This window comes from Cricetulus griseus, chromosome 4 (genome assembly GCF_003668045.3).
Source record: "Cricetulus griseus strain 17A/GY chromosome 4, alternate assembly CriGri-PICRH-1.0, whole genome shotgun sequence".
In the NCBI taxonomy this organism is placed as follows: Eukaryota; Metazoa; Chordata; class Mammalia; order Rodentia; family Cricetidae; genus Cricetulus; species Cricetulus griseus.
This window is the reverse complement of record NC_048597.1, coordinates 67,021,751-67,036,658: the sequence shown is the minus strand read 5'-3', so window position 1 is coordinate 67,036,658 and position 14,908 is coordinate 67,021,751. Positions and strand designations below refer to the sequence as shown.

The 14,908-nt window shown below is 42.7% G+C and overlaps 1 protein-coding gene across 2 annotated transcripts in view; it reads left to right on the top strand.

Annotated features, from left to right (window-relative positions):
• Map3k13 (mitogen-activated protein kinase kinase kinase 13) overlaps positions 1–14,908 on the top strand; it is a 135,160-nt gene that overhangs the window by 97,365 nt on the left and 22,887 nt on the right. For both annotated transcript variants that reach the window (XM_027413011.2, XM_027413013.2), the window contains 4 exons: positions 1,523–2,076; positions 6,776–6,959; positions 12,488–12,679; positions 14,225–14,383. In XM_027413011.2, coding sequence (XP_027268812.1) covers positions 1,608–2,076; positions 6,776–6,959; positions 12,488–12,679; positions 14,225–14,383 — 1,004 coding nt within the window. In that variant the 5' untranslated portion in view covers positions 1,523–1,607. The remainder of the gene's footprint in view (positions 1–1,522; positions 2,077–6,775; positions 6,960–12,487; positions 12,680–14,224; positions 14,384–14,908) is intronic.

The following is a 14,908-nucleotide window of genomic DNA, read 5'->3' as shown; positions in this document are numbered from 1 at the left end:
TCTGCTATGATCAATGCTGCAGTAAATGTGATTTCATTTCCTTTACACAGTAGCAGATTGCTGGGTCACATGGCAGTCCTGCAAATCTACCATGCCGTTTCCCGAAATCACAATACTAATTCACAATCCTCTGACGGTAGTCAGCCCTTGCACAATTGCTGTCCCCTTGTGGTTCTGGTTTACACAAACCTGATAATTTGATGTTAAGCATTTTCTCATAGAGGTCTTGACTGTCCTAACTCTATTTGCTTAAGCTTATTGCCCATTTTAAGTCAGATTATTTTAATGCTGTTGGATTGAGTTCCTTCTATATTCTAAATATTAACCCTCATCAGATGCATAGTTCACAAATATTTTCTCCCATCCTGTGGGCTGTCTCTTCACCATGCAAAAGCTTTTTAGTTTAATATTATCTCATTTGCCCGTTTTTCATTTGTTTCTTGCTTTAAGAGTCTTATCCTACTTTCAACAAATTTGAGGTTGATTTTTGTCAATTTGACTAATCTAGGGCAAATCTTTGTTTTCAGAGGTTCAGTCCTCCCTCAGTGTTTCTAATGGATAGATCAGAAATGAAGAATAATTAAAAAGCCAGGGCTTAGTTGTGTTGCCCTAGATTGGGTGTACCATGACAAAAACAGTTACAGTTGAGGAATTTGCCTTGCTGTGCGCCTGTGACTTTTGTCTGTGTGAACCGAGTGCTGCAGAGGAGAAATGATGGCAGTGTAAGACACCAAAGCAGAGAAAAAAGATGGATTGTAGCAAATAATCATCTATATGGTATATGTATGCATATATCAGAGCCAGCTGGTCGTCCCCCCCCCCCCCGTGATAAGGGAAAATATAGCAGTAGAGGGAGATGGAAGCAAGAGGGTCACATGATAACCTGTATCCAAACCAGAAGATGGTGGGAATAGAGCATGCTGGGATACTGTGAAGTCACAACTGTGTGGCTCTCCTCAATCTAACCATCTGCAGTGAACTGTTCACTTTCTGTATGGATCCTTCCAGTCTCTTTTCTTGAATATATGCTCAGTATCCTTCAGATACGTTCTCAAGCCTGTGTCAAATATATTGTCCTAACCATTCTTCATGTTTATATGTCATGAACAGTTTCTCATGTCAATGAATAGGTTACTTTTTCACTGCTGTACTGTACTCCATTATGTATAATAAACCTGACCAATCTCCTCATTGTTTCTATGTTTTTTTAAACAATATGTATTTATTTTTATGTATATACATGTTTGCCTGCGTGAATGTATGTGTACCATGTGCATTCAGGAGCCTGCTAAAGTCAGAAGAAGTAAGTATTAATTAGATTCCCTGAAACTGGAGTTATGGACAGTTGTGAGCTGTCGTGTGGGTTCTGGGAACCAAACCCAGTCCTCTGAAAGAGCAGTAAGCACTAAGCACAGCTGAGCATCCCTCCAGCCCTGTTTCAGTGTTTTGGTCATGCAAATAGAAGCGGAGTAGTATGGATACTAAGGAAAGTGTGGCCTTATGTTCTCTTGTTTTCCTCTAGGTTTTGGACTGCCCTCTTGCATCAAACCTTGGTTGTCATAGTCCTCTGAGTGTCGTCTTAGGACCTGGGTCACCCTCATGGCACAATGGCCAACCCTCAGGAGCACCTTAGCTGCTCCTTTTCACCACACTTGCCCTTGACCGAGAATAAAACCTCCAGTGGACAAAATGAGCTTGCAGCTATGGGGAACCACCCTTCCCCCAAGCTCCCTGAGGACCTCCAGGAGAAGGCTATGCAGTCAGAGCTGATGGATCTCACAGGCAGCCCCTTCTCTACAGCAGTGTTGACCAGTGTAAGCGAGGATTCCAGGGGCCAGTTTGAGAACAGTGTTCTTCAGCTAAGGGAACAGGATGAATCGGAGATGACTGTGTCTCCGGGGAACAGCAGCACTGTGGATGGAGAGAGCACAAACGGAACTGAAGACATCAAGATTCAGTTCAGCAGGTCAGGCAGTGGCGGGGGCGGGTTTCTCGAAGGACTGTTTGGATGCCTCAGGCCCGTGTGGAACATCATCGGGAAAGCATATTCCACCGATTACAAGCTGCAGCAGCAAGGTAAGCTAGAACTTGAGTGTACTGGAAAAGTACTTCTTAGACCACACTAACTCTACCATCACCAGTAACTGGGTAATCTTTAAGGAGTAAACCAACAGTGAGGTCAGGTGACCACCCTTTCTGAATAGAACAAAGTCATACTTGGGGGTTCCTTTTTACTGGAAGCCAAATAGACTGTGTTGTCAGTCAGCTAATGGTGTATAGAATAGAGTACACACATGTGGTCATAAAGGAAGCGGTAGAGCTTCCATTTGTTTTGTCTCATTTAAGATTTCTATTTTCATACATGTCTTTGATGATATAGAAATATAACTTATGAATAATTGACATCGTGAGTGAGTTTAGGTTTCTTACTGGTAATTTATAGTCCCAAAAATGTCTGATGGCCAGAGTCAGGTACAGTAGATAGCATGTGTTTATAGTCTCAACTATTCTGAAGCTGAGGCAGGAGGATTACTTGAGCTTAGTTAGGCCAATCCTAAGCAACATAATGAGACCACCATCCAAAAAACAAAAACAACAGTGGCCACTGGACTAATTCAAAACCAAATCAACACCATGCTATCCCTTAAAATTCCAGAACTGCCCTACATTGTAATAAAAGGTAATTCTTGCCTTGCAGTAAGGGCACAGCAGCCTCATACTTTTTGAGGGCAGAAACTAGCCAAGTTTGAGAAGCATATAATTTCTAAAATCCTGAGTCTTAAATGCCCATCATCAAGCAGCATATATTCATACATTCCAGTTTGAAGTAAAAGAATCACATGCTCTTGGTGTTGTAAAGAGTTTACTCTCTAAAAGGAAATGACTCAGGTTCCCGCCAAAATTAAAACAATCTGTCATCCTTATCTTAGGAACAATTATCATTAATATTTTAAGACTGTGTCAGAAGCCGGGGGTTGGTGGCGCACGCCTTTAATCCCAGCACTCGGGAGGCAGAGGCAGGTGGATCTCTGTGAGTTCGAGACCAGCCTGGTCTACAAGAGCTAGTTCCAGGACAGCCTCCAAAGCCACAGAGAAACCCTGTCTCGAAAAACAAAAACAAAACAAACAAACAAAAAGACTGTGTCAGGCTGGACATAGTGGTACATGTTTAATCCCTGTATTTGTGAGGCTGATGGAGGAGAATCATAAATTCAGGGCTAGTCTGGTCTACATAGTGAGTTCTAGATCAGCTTGGACTACATAATGAAACACTGTCTCAAAAACCATGGGAATAAATGTGCTATGATAGTAATTTCAAGGTTAGCCTAAGTAACTTACGAAGACCATGTCTGGGAAAACATGAGGGCCTGGGGATGTAGCTTAGTACTAGAGCCCTCAGTTGGCATCCTCGAGGCCATGGGGACCTCTAGCACTGAAAAAGAAAGGCATATGTTTATTTCATATTGGGAAGGTTTTTCCATTTCTGAATGTAACTCTTCAGCAGCTTTTATTTGTTTTCTGATTTGGGGCAGTGCTGGGAATTGAACCCAGTATCATACATATGCTAGACAAAGTTTCTATCATTGATATATAATCTATACCCCTTCAGTAAGCATAATTTCTTACACGTATGAGTGTTCACATATGAATTTATGCCAGAAGATGATATCAGGTCCCCCTAGAAATGGTTGTGAGCCACCATGTGGTTGCTGGGAGTTGAACTCAGGACCTCTTGAAGAGCAGCCAGTGCTCTTAACCACTGAACCATCACTCCAGCCACAGCAAGCATAATTTTTTTTTCTAGCAAGCATAATTTTAATAGCCATATAATATGTAATTATTTAAATGTGCTGATGTTTTTTAAGCAATCCCTTTGGTTTGATACTTGTTTGTATTTTCAGTAATTATAAACTACATTACAATGAATGTGGTCTGTTATTGTTTTGTTTTGCTTTGTATGGTGTGTGTGTGTGTGTGTGTGTGTGTGTGTGTGTGTGTGTGTGTACCTGGGGGATGGAACATGTCCAGGTCAGAAGATAATATTGGAGAGGGGTGTGGGTGTCTTGCTAAAGTTCAAACCAGAGCTCCACACAGACCAGACAATGTTCTGCCTCTGAGCTATACCCTAGCCCTTTATTTATTCATTTGTAAATTTTGTTTTTTGGGGACAGGGTCTTGCTTTGTAGCCCTGGCTGTCCTTGGATTCATTATGTAGCCCAGGCTGGCCTCTAACTCGAAGTAGCCCTTCTGCCTCAGCCTCCAGAGTGCTGGGATATGTCTCACCATGCCTAGTCTTAATTTGTTTTAGAAGAGTTTTGTTCTCTACCTCTCACAGAACCAACTAAAAATCTATCTCCATAAGATATGTTTGGTTCTTGGAGCCTCTACTTGTCCAGTCTTGGGCTAATTTGTCTCCTCTTAAAGATCTCTGTATGCAAATGCATCACTGATACATGCATATACGCATAAAGTACAAAAAAACAATACTAAATAAATAATTTGTTTTTAAAATCAGAAGCATATGCTGTATAAGCTTGACGACCTGAGTTCCATCTCCAGAACTTGTGGTAGAAAGAGAGAGCTGATGCCCAAAAGCTGTCCTGTGACTTTCACACACATGAACACACGCGTGCACATACACATACACACACTCATGTGCCCACATGCATATGCACACTGTAATAACTAAAATTTTTAAAAAGCAAAACAAAAGTCCCTTAAATGTATCTACAATTTGTGACTAGCCTACAATTTGTGATCCTCCCAAATCTCACTGGGCATCATTTGCTTCTTTGGTGATTTCACATTTGTGAGCTGTTTATTTTGCTGAGAGACTGGTTTGTTACACAGCATCTGTTCATTTTCAATAGGACAGAACCTTTACTCAGAATCCACTGTATCTTTTCCTACAGTGTGAGGGCTGGAGAGTGGCTCGGTGGTTAAGTTAATGGTCCTCCATTAAGTTAAGGTCATGCTTTAGTGGTTGTAATGAAAAACCACATTTTATTATGACCTGAGAGAACTGAAGAGGGTACCTCTGTCTCCTGGATACTGAGTAACTCTCCCTCCCCCTGATGGATGCCATGGTGCATCAGAGCCAAGAACTCAGGGCTACATCCATTAGTGGTTCAGAGCCATTTGCTGGTGAGGCTGGAATCTCTCGTGGCCTTTAAATTGAGGTCATTGTCCTCCTCAAACTGGAGCTCCTCGCCCTGCTGTGTTTATTTCTTGCAGTAATGTTCTATTCAGAAGGGAGAGGGACATTGAGGAGGACCAGTGGGTGCATTCCTTCTCAGGTTTTGAAAGATAAAAGTAACCACTGATGAATTTCTGAAGTGTTATGTTTAAAATAGAATCTTAAGTTGTGAGTGGTGGTACAAGCCTGTAAGCTTAGGATTAAGGAAGTAGAGGCAGGAGGGTCAGGGGTTCAGGGTAATCCTCTGTTATACAGAGGCCAGTCTAAGCTACCTAAGACCCTGTCTCAAAAATAAAATAAATAGCATTTTACTCATTATGAAAATGCTAAAAGCTTGTGTTTGAAAAACTAATACAGAAAAAGATAAATATAGTATCAGTTACCAGTAATATCAATATTTAGGATTGATCCCTTGCACTGCTCTTGCAAGAGGACCCAAGTTCAGTTCCCAGCACTCAGGTCAGTTGGCTCACAATCACCTTAACTCCAGCTCCAAGGAGTTTGAGACCCTCTTTGGGCTTCCAAAGGCACCCATGTGTATGTATGTGACAGACTCTCACGGAGACACATATACATACAAAGGAGTAAAGCTGTTTGAAATATTATTTAATAGAAAGCAAAAGTTGAAAGCATTGCAGTTATGTGGGTGGACAGGTTGTGCCCAATAGCCAGGGCCATCTCAGCCCCAGCATGCACAGCAGTGCAGGAGAGTGGAGAAGATCCTGTTCCTAGAATGGGCCAGGCCTGTCCAGATTACCAGTCATCTGACCTTGAGTAGTCACTCAGCCTCTGCGCCTTAGGGTTCTCATTGTGAGAAGGCCAGTGGGCAAAAGCACTTGCAATGCATGCCTAAGGACCTGAGCTTATCACCAGATCCTGGATTGGAAGAAGAGAACTGACTCCCAAAGGTTGTCCTCTGGCCTCTGCATGATGTTTCTGTGCATGGGTGCATGTTCACAGACACACAGACACATACACCAATAGTAGTAAGTGGATTTAAAAGATTAAGGCCAGACATACAGAGATGGTAAGAGTTAAACATGGCATGCAAATCACTGTGCAAGTCTCTGGTATGTGATAAGTCCTCAGTAAAGGGTAAACACTGAGAAGTGTTTGCATAGCCAGGTTGTTGGGAGGATACCTTTGACAGTGTATTCAGAGAGGATTCATTGAGCATCTGCATGAGACATTCAGAAGAATGAAAAAGCACCTGTGGTGGGGTAGGGATGGAGTGTGAGGACAGAAGAAGGTGACTGGGTATAACGTTTAACCTGGGAAGGAGAGGGTGCAGGAGTGTCGGGTTGTGGGGTGTCAATATAGGTTTCTAGAGGAAGGTCTCCTGAGATCTCAAACCTGATTTAGTTGAGCAGTTAAAAATGCATATTTGTCAATATGTACCAAGTACCAAGTACTAAGTACCAAGTACTAAGTAGTACCAAGGCTCAAAGGAAGGTCACATCCTTTGGTGGGAATCAGGGTAGGGACGGTAGTTCCCAATGGGGTGAAGCTGGGATCTTCAGAGTGGCCCATAGAATGGCCTCAATAGATTCTGAGCTTGCTTCTCGCTCATGTGCCTAGATACTTGGGAAGTGCCATTTGAGGAGATCTCAGAACTGCAATGGCTGGGTAGTGGAGCCCAGGGAGCTGTCTTCCTGGGCAAATTTCGAGCAGAGGAGGTGGCCATCAAGAAGGTGAGAGAACAAAATGAGACGGACATCAAGCATCTGAGGAAGCTGAAACACCCTAACATCATCGCATTCAAGTAGGTCATTGTCGCTTTGTCGGGCTATCTGCTTGGTTGTTTAGCCGATTGGCTGGCTTTGTTTGGGGACTGGTTTTAGAGGGGTTTTTGTTTTGGCTTTTAGAGAAATAGAGCTATTTTCTTCCTCCATTGTGTCCATATAAGTTCCTGCTTTAGAAGATATTTCAGAAGCCCTTAATAGGCTTAGCACAGTGCTAGGGGCTTTGGTAGGGTGCTAAAGGATTATCAAGCCTGAGTCATACTCTCAGGCTCTTTTAATGTAGTTCACCTTCCAGGGGCATATGCTGTTTGTACAGGATGCACACAGGCCAGAGAGGAGGAAGGAAAGTCCTGTCACACGAAATAGATCAGCCTCACCAATAGGACTTCAAAGGTCACTCACAGTAATCCAAAACAACATCCTGAAACTCAGTTAAGACAGTTCTGGCATCAGAAGCAATAGAGCTGATCCCTGTGTGACATATACTTATTAGTTTCCAAGAACTCCTTCTTAAACAGTAACTTATAAAGACGGGTACCTTTATACTATAGCCTCAGGCTTCACCTCAGCCCTTTCCTAGAAAAGCCAAACATGGGTTTCTAAATCCAATTACAGAATCATTGGTGATACATTCATTTCACAAAGCAGTTGTGTCCAAGTATGTGTGTGAAACCCAAGGTTTCTTAAATTCCTTCTGCTCACAGCCCTTTCTTGCACATATAAGCCAAGCATTTACTAATACCGAATCACAGAGAAATTTAACAATTCTCCAGTATATGTATGCTTTTACCACTTGTTACGCACTAAGGAAGTTCCCATGCTAATCAGATGGATGTGTTGGTTTGTTTTTACATAAAGAGTTAAATCTTGACTAAATAATGCTTCAGAGTTGCCTGATACTTTGATTTCATAGCTGTCCATGCTGAGAACAGCACTCACACACATACATAGTAAAACATGACAGAAGTGTGTTCAGGGCTGTCTCAAAAATCCCTGGAAATTCTGTCCTAATCCCAAGGAAAAATTAATTTAATGGCCTTTTATGAATCTCAGGTCAACAACCCAAATAGTCACTTTTGGATCAAGCATTTTAGGGCTGAGGAAATGGCTAGAGAGTAAAGCACTCGTTGAAGACCCGAGTTTGAATCCTAGCGCCCTAATCTCTGTGTATTAGGGCGTAGTATGCCTGTAACCCCGGTGCTGAGAAAGCAGAGACACATTCCTGGTGGTCACAGACTGGCCAGTCTGGACAAAACAACAAGCCCCAGATTCAGTGGGAGATACTGTCTAAAGAAATACGATGAGGTGTTTAAGGAGGACACTCTAATGTCAGCCACTGGCCTCCAAACATGCCTGTAGGCCAGCACCCCTGCACACACACATACACACATACACACATGCATGAGCCCAAGAACTAAAATCAAGCATAGCACAGTAGAATTCAAAGGTAGACTAATTTGCACTTACATGCTAAAGAATGATGACAAGTGCTAAAAGTATTTGTTTTCCATAATTATTATCTTTCTATATGAATAGAAAACTGTACAGTACAAACTGTAACCCATAATGTGTAGTCAGTCTTTTGTCTGAGCTGAGCTTTTCCAATGTTTGTTGGTGTTATGTGCTAACAGCAGGCATGGTGCAAAGGGAAGCAGGGCCATAGAGAAGTTGGGGCGCACTCAAATTCACTGTACATTTGATTTTGGATCCATTTTATTCATTGGGCATTCAGAAACCTGTTACTATTACCAGATGTTTTCTGACCCCTACCACATGGGATTACAATGCACAGTTTAAGAAGGGTCCTAGTTGAAGAGGCAGGCCAAGGGTAAATCTGTGGAAAGCAGTGGAGTTGGAAGGCAGCTATGCTCACCGCTGCCCCGCCAATGCACTGCAGCACCGAGGCTGGAAGTACTAAGTGCTGAGCTCAGCTGTGTTTATGGCTGCCTAAGCCGCTCCCTTGAACTCCCTCCCTTATCTGTCTTTATATTATCCATCCCACAAGCCTGGACAAGGGAAAGGAACTGACTTTAAAAGAGGAAGAATGAAGAACAGGAATTGTGGCCCAAGTGAGACAAAAGATGGGTCTTTGGCATGTTTGACTGAATTTTAAACTCCTAGGAGATAGTTTGGTACAACCAAAGAGGCTTTTGTGGACATAGAAAAGCTTTGAGCATCTCCTTCCTTAACCTAGAAGCAACTTTCCCCAGAAGCCCCAAGGGCTCTTCCTCTGTGAAACTGCTATCATAAGGAAAGATGTCATGTGACTTATAAGTCTTAGTTGGATTCCTCTCCCCAAAGAAAGCAAAAGAATTAATTCTTGAGACAGCCTTGTGGGATGTGCTTTTGATTCCCTGATGAGAACCCTCACAGCAAGGAAAGGAGGTGGGAAGAGGCAGCACACCAGCAGGTCTTCAGATGACAGCCACTGTCATGATCCTGTCATCAACTGCCCTGAAGAAAATGAAGTGCTACAAAGGCTAACTGTAATTTTTCCAGAGCCAATAAATTTCTAGTCAATGGGTGTATAGTTTTCAGCAGACAGATAAATGGAGAGCACTGTCCTGCGCTGAAATAATGGTGCCTTCTGCACACTCTTCTTTCCTTCATTAAAGACTGTGACAAGAGCTTTGAACTCAGATCCCTAGGATCGACTGTGGTGTGCCTTTGGGCTTTCTGGAATTCAGTGATCTATGTGTCACTGGTCAGGGAGCGTCCCAGGAGTATGCCTGGGAAACAAGAAGTAGAAGCTATACTGAGAGGAGACAGTGTGTTGCTGTTTTTTCCTTCCTACTGTTTTCCCCACCTTGCCCGTCCAACCTTATACCTACACCACATCATCCAGCATTGTTGGGTTTGAGTACCTGTTCTGGAGCCCAACTCCCTAAGCTGAACACATTTGATTCATCTCTCCCACTACACATCCAACAGTAGTGAGTCAATGACGCCCACGCCAGGGTCATTGTGCAGTGTCATGTTTACAGCCATTGTACCATTTGTTGCTTTGGTCAATGAATCACATTCAAGACTGTCTGGAAGGCATGGTTGGATTTTTGGCACATTTTTTTTGGTGTTTATAGATTCCTTTGAAATTAGTAAGAACCACACACAAAAGGAAAGTAAAAGAATACAAGTCATTTTTCCTTCTTATTTTTTAAGAAAGCCCAACCTGACTGTTTCTAATAAAATCCAATCCTAAGTGAAGAGAAGGTAGCAATTAGAAGTGATGATAAAGCTGTTATTTCTAGCTGCCTAGGAGCCTTGTCACTGGTGGGATGACTGTTCCTCGTTTGTCACTGTAGGAAGAAAGTTCACACGATGTCTGTAGACCATGTCTGTCTATATGACATTGAGTAGATACTGAGTCCACCAGGCATGTTCATCCTTGCATTCTTACATGGATTTCATTATTCCCCACGTGGTTTCTATGTCATGATTAATTATCTATTTGTAGTTATTTTTCACTGAGCTTTCCAAAAACAACTAAAAAACATTTCCATTAAAAATCAAGAATTCTAGGCATCCTAGATAAAAGAATAATTGAAAGGCTGGTGATGTAACTTAATTGGTAAAGTGTTTGTCTGGCATACACAAGGCCCTGGGTTTGATCCCTGGCACTACATAAACTGGGCATGGAAGTATATGACTGTAATATTAGCATGTTGGAAGTAGAGGCAGGAGAGTCAGAAGTTTAAGGTCATTCTCCTCTACATAGCAAGTTTAAGGCCAACCTGGGATACATCAGACTCTGACTAAAAATTAAAACTTAAAAAACAGAAAATGAATAAATAAATGTGATTGAAAAAGGGAGAAAATAAAATATAAGCAAGAGTAATTGAAATGTCTCTGTGGAATTTGATAAGGAAAAAGTCTATAGTTGTCCCTCATACACAAATCCTCACCTAACGTGTATACCCACGTATGTGAACAGACGTACATATGGGTCCCGTGTTACCATAGACGGGAGAGCAAGAAAGGGTGTATTGGGTGATGAAGGCCTGGATGCAGGTGATGGGAGCTGGGATGGTGAAAGCGGATGTGAAGCTAACCGTTTCTCTAGTTCTAACTCTGTCATGGACCTTTCAGTTTTGGTGGAAATGAAATGTGTGACATGACTCCATTCTGGGACAAGTATTATTTTCAAGGACTTGCTTAGGCTGGGTATTCATGGGTACATAAAGATATACTCATGGGTGAATTTTAGGATTCAGTATGGAGTTCCACAGCTCCAGAGTGACTTTTCTAACTATATGGATGCTGGGTTTGATGAGAGCCTCGGGGCAGGCAGAGTGAAGACTGTCAGCACCTCGTGGTGAACCCCTTCACCACTTCCCACAGCCTGAGAGACAGGGCATGAATAGGAAGCCAGCAGAAGACAGTCTGTCTTGTCTCTAGTGCTCTAGTCCCTTCCCTGGAGGGAGGTCTGAGTATACTTACAAGATAGATCCATCTTGAAAACAGAACTATGAAGCAAAGTTAATATTACTCCTAGTTTAGTGAACTGATGGTGTTAACATAGGGATCCCCAATATGATTGTTTATGCAAAAATTTAAAACAGAGTATAATATGGTGAGAGCAGGGGCCTGGGCTTTGAAGCTAGACTTGATTTGGGTCTGGGCACTGTCGCTGATTGTGTGGATTAGTTATGGTAAAATAAGTCCCCCCTTTCACCCCATGCCTTTCCTATAAACATAGAAGAGGTCAAGTCTATCACTGTGAGGATTTCAGACAGATGAAAGAGAACACAGAAATGTGCCTGAAAAACAACAGCTTCTTTCTTGAAGTACGTTCCTCCTACCCATGTCTCCCTCAGTGTAATTTACTCAGTGTAAAGCCGAAGTGAAGTTAAACACGTCAAGGACTGGCAGGAAACCTCCAGGCCTGTTAGAAAAGAGATCCTGAACTCATGTCTGCTCAGAGAAGAGAAAGACCATTTGGAATTGTGTAATCAGGAAAAGTTTGATGGAAGCTACAGGGACTAATGGGACTATCCCCTGCATAGATGTTTAATATGACATAATGTTATCCTTATTCTAAATCTTGTTCACAGAAATATATGGAAGATAAAAATTTGATTCATTTGCTTACTTTTTCTTTATTTTTGTGCTCAGTCTAATTATTTTAAATTGAGTAATTTAAAATTTAACAAGCAATCATAAAAAAACCTTAATTTTAATTGTCTGCCCATTACAAATAAAATCTGTTTATGTTTAAGAGGAACATATGTTTTAATGATTAAAAACAACAGAGCACCCAACCTATCCGAGCCTCAGGAAAGAGTGCCTTGTCCCAGAGTGGAATGGTGTCACAGGAGACCACCAGATTAGCACAGGCTGCTGATAATCTAAACTTAAGAATAATAAAACAGAAACTGCCTATGTGCATACCAGGGAAACTGGTAGACCACAAAGATACTGTGCCTATTTAAGAATCAAGAACTGTTATCTATATGAGTTTTGATATCATTTTATTCAGCAGTCTCGAGATACAGATATGGATGCGTGTATATTTGTCTGTATTTATGTACATATTATGTTTTCTTCAAAGGGGTGTCTGCACTCAGGCTCCATGCTATTGCATCATCATGGAGTACTGTGCCCATGGACAACTTTATGAGGTCTTGCGAGCCGGCAGGAAGATCACACCTCGGTTGCTCGTGGACTGGTCCACAGGAATTGCTAGTGGGATGAATTATCTCCATCTTCATAAAATCATACATCGAGACCTCAAGTCACCAAAGTGAGTTCTAGACAAAGATACATCTGGCTTGCTAAACCAGGAGGTTTCGCTACATACTTAAATTTATAGCCTGTATGACCCCACTTTCATCTCAGAAAAGTTTCAGTGTGTGTGTGTGTGTGCGCGCGTGAGTGTGTGTGTGTGTTGATTCTGTATGTACAAATGTGTGTGTGTGTGTGTGTGTGTGTGTGTGTGTGTGTGTGTGTGTGTAGACCAGAGGTCTCACACCTGAGTGTGTTTTCCTATCACTCTGCACCTTATTTGTTGAGACAGGATCTCTTACTGAACCTTGAAGCTTACCAATTCAGCTAGAACAGCTGGCCAGCAAGCCCCCGGGATCTGCCTGGCCCACCCCGAGCGTCCGTGAGCCTGGGTTTATGTGGGTGCCGGATCTGCACTGAGGTCCTCACGCTGTGCAGCAAGCACCTGACCCACTGAGCATCTCCCCAGCCCCACTTACAGCATTCGGTTATCTTTGATCTCTGCCTGTGTCCATTCCTGAACGTCATGCCGATGCTTCAGAAGAGGCCCCTCCAGTGTCTGTCTGTCTAGTGACCATCATGTGTTCTAACCATGGTACCTGACACATCAGTTTAGCTGCCTCAGCTGTCCCATAATATTCTAATTGTCATGCATTTTCACCAAGACTAAAGTCAGAAAGTCCTAAATGATGTTAACTTTATATTCCAAGTAGATGTAGATGAAGGTAACCCAAGTTGCTCAGTACACAGAGAGCCATTTGATAGCTGGGGTGTGGGTAAGGCAAACAGAATGGAGAGGATGGAGTTCAAATTCCCCTGTCTTCTTCTGTGCCTACATCAGATACTGTTAGAGTCTTACGAATGTTGTCAATTGGTTTTTTTGTTTGTTTGTTTGCTTGTGGGGGTTAGGGGTAGGTGATTTTGTTTGTCCGTTTGTTTATTTGTCAGGGTCTCGCTGTATAACTCTGGATAGCCTGAAACTCACTATATAAACCAGGATGGCCCCAAACTCAGAGACCTACCTGCCTCTACTTTTGGAGGGCTGGGATTAAAGGTGTGTGTCATCACACCTGGCTCATGTTGTTGAAATAGGTCTCTATGTTGTTTAGGCCCCAGCACCTTAACTCACTAACTCGAACACACTGAATGAGTGGAGCCAGTGTAGTGAGGGCTATCAATTTTCTGACTTTACACGCCACCAGGTCTGGCAAAAGCAGCTTGTTGCAGGGCACATTGCAAGAGGCTCTCATGGGAAGCAGAGCATGTCTTGGATGGAACCTGCTTGAACTTTGGCTGTTAGTGCTCATCCTTGGCATGGAGAAGACTTAGTTCTCCTCTTAGCCCTTGAATGTGATATGCACCTAATGCCACGGCCTTGCTCATGGGAGAGAGAGTTAGCAAGTGGTGGGAGCTGAGCTGCCTGGCAGGTGCAGGTGATGCTGTTTCTGGGGTGAGGGCCAAGAGCAATGGGAGTTGTTAAATGAACTCTGTGGGGTTAGAAGATGAAGAGTCAGTCACTCAGCAGCACTAATGATCCGTTTCTTGTCTTTACTTCTTGTTAAAGTGTTTTAGTGACCCACACAGATGCAGTCAAAATTTCAGATTTTGGTACATCCAAGGAACTCAGTGATAAAAGCACCAAGATGTCCTTTGCTGGTACAGTTGCGTGGATGGCACCTGAGGTGATCCGGAATGAGCCTGTCTCTGAGAAGGTTGACATATGGTGAGTGGTGCTCCCTCACCATCTCAGAGGCCCCTGCCCACCTTCACCTGGTTTCTGCCCTCCATGCTTCCTTCTCCTTCCTGAAATATTCTTCCGTGCTTTCCATTCTGGTTGATTCTGGTTGCAGATTCTCTAAGGTTTGCCCAATATGAGATATGCCGAGAAGAATTAGGAGAAGAATGGGGTGAATATCCAGTAAACAGTCAGTTCTGAGGCATCTCCATGAGTATGCTAAACTTGCAGGAAAACTGGAAGTTTATTTTGAATAACAGTTTAGTGGCAAAGGCTTTATGAGATGCATTGCATGTCTCACTTCTTTGAGTAAAATATACTAAACAAAATGTGCTTGTTCTTGATGATGTAGGTCCCACCATATAGCTCAGGGTGGCCTAAAACCTGCTGTGTACCCAGACTGTCCTTGAACTCACGGTCCTCCCAGCTCAGCCTCTGATTGCTGAGGTTACAAGCACGCACCATCCACCTGGTCTTTAGTTAAAGACTGATGTGTGAGTCCATCCCTCTGAA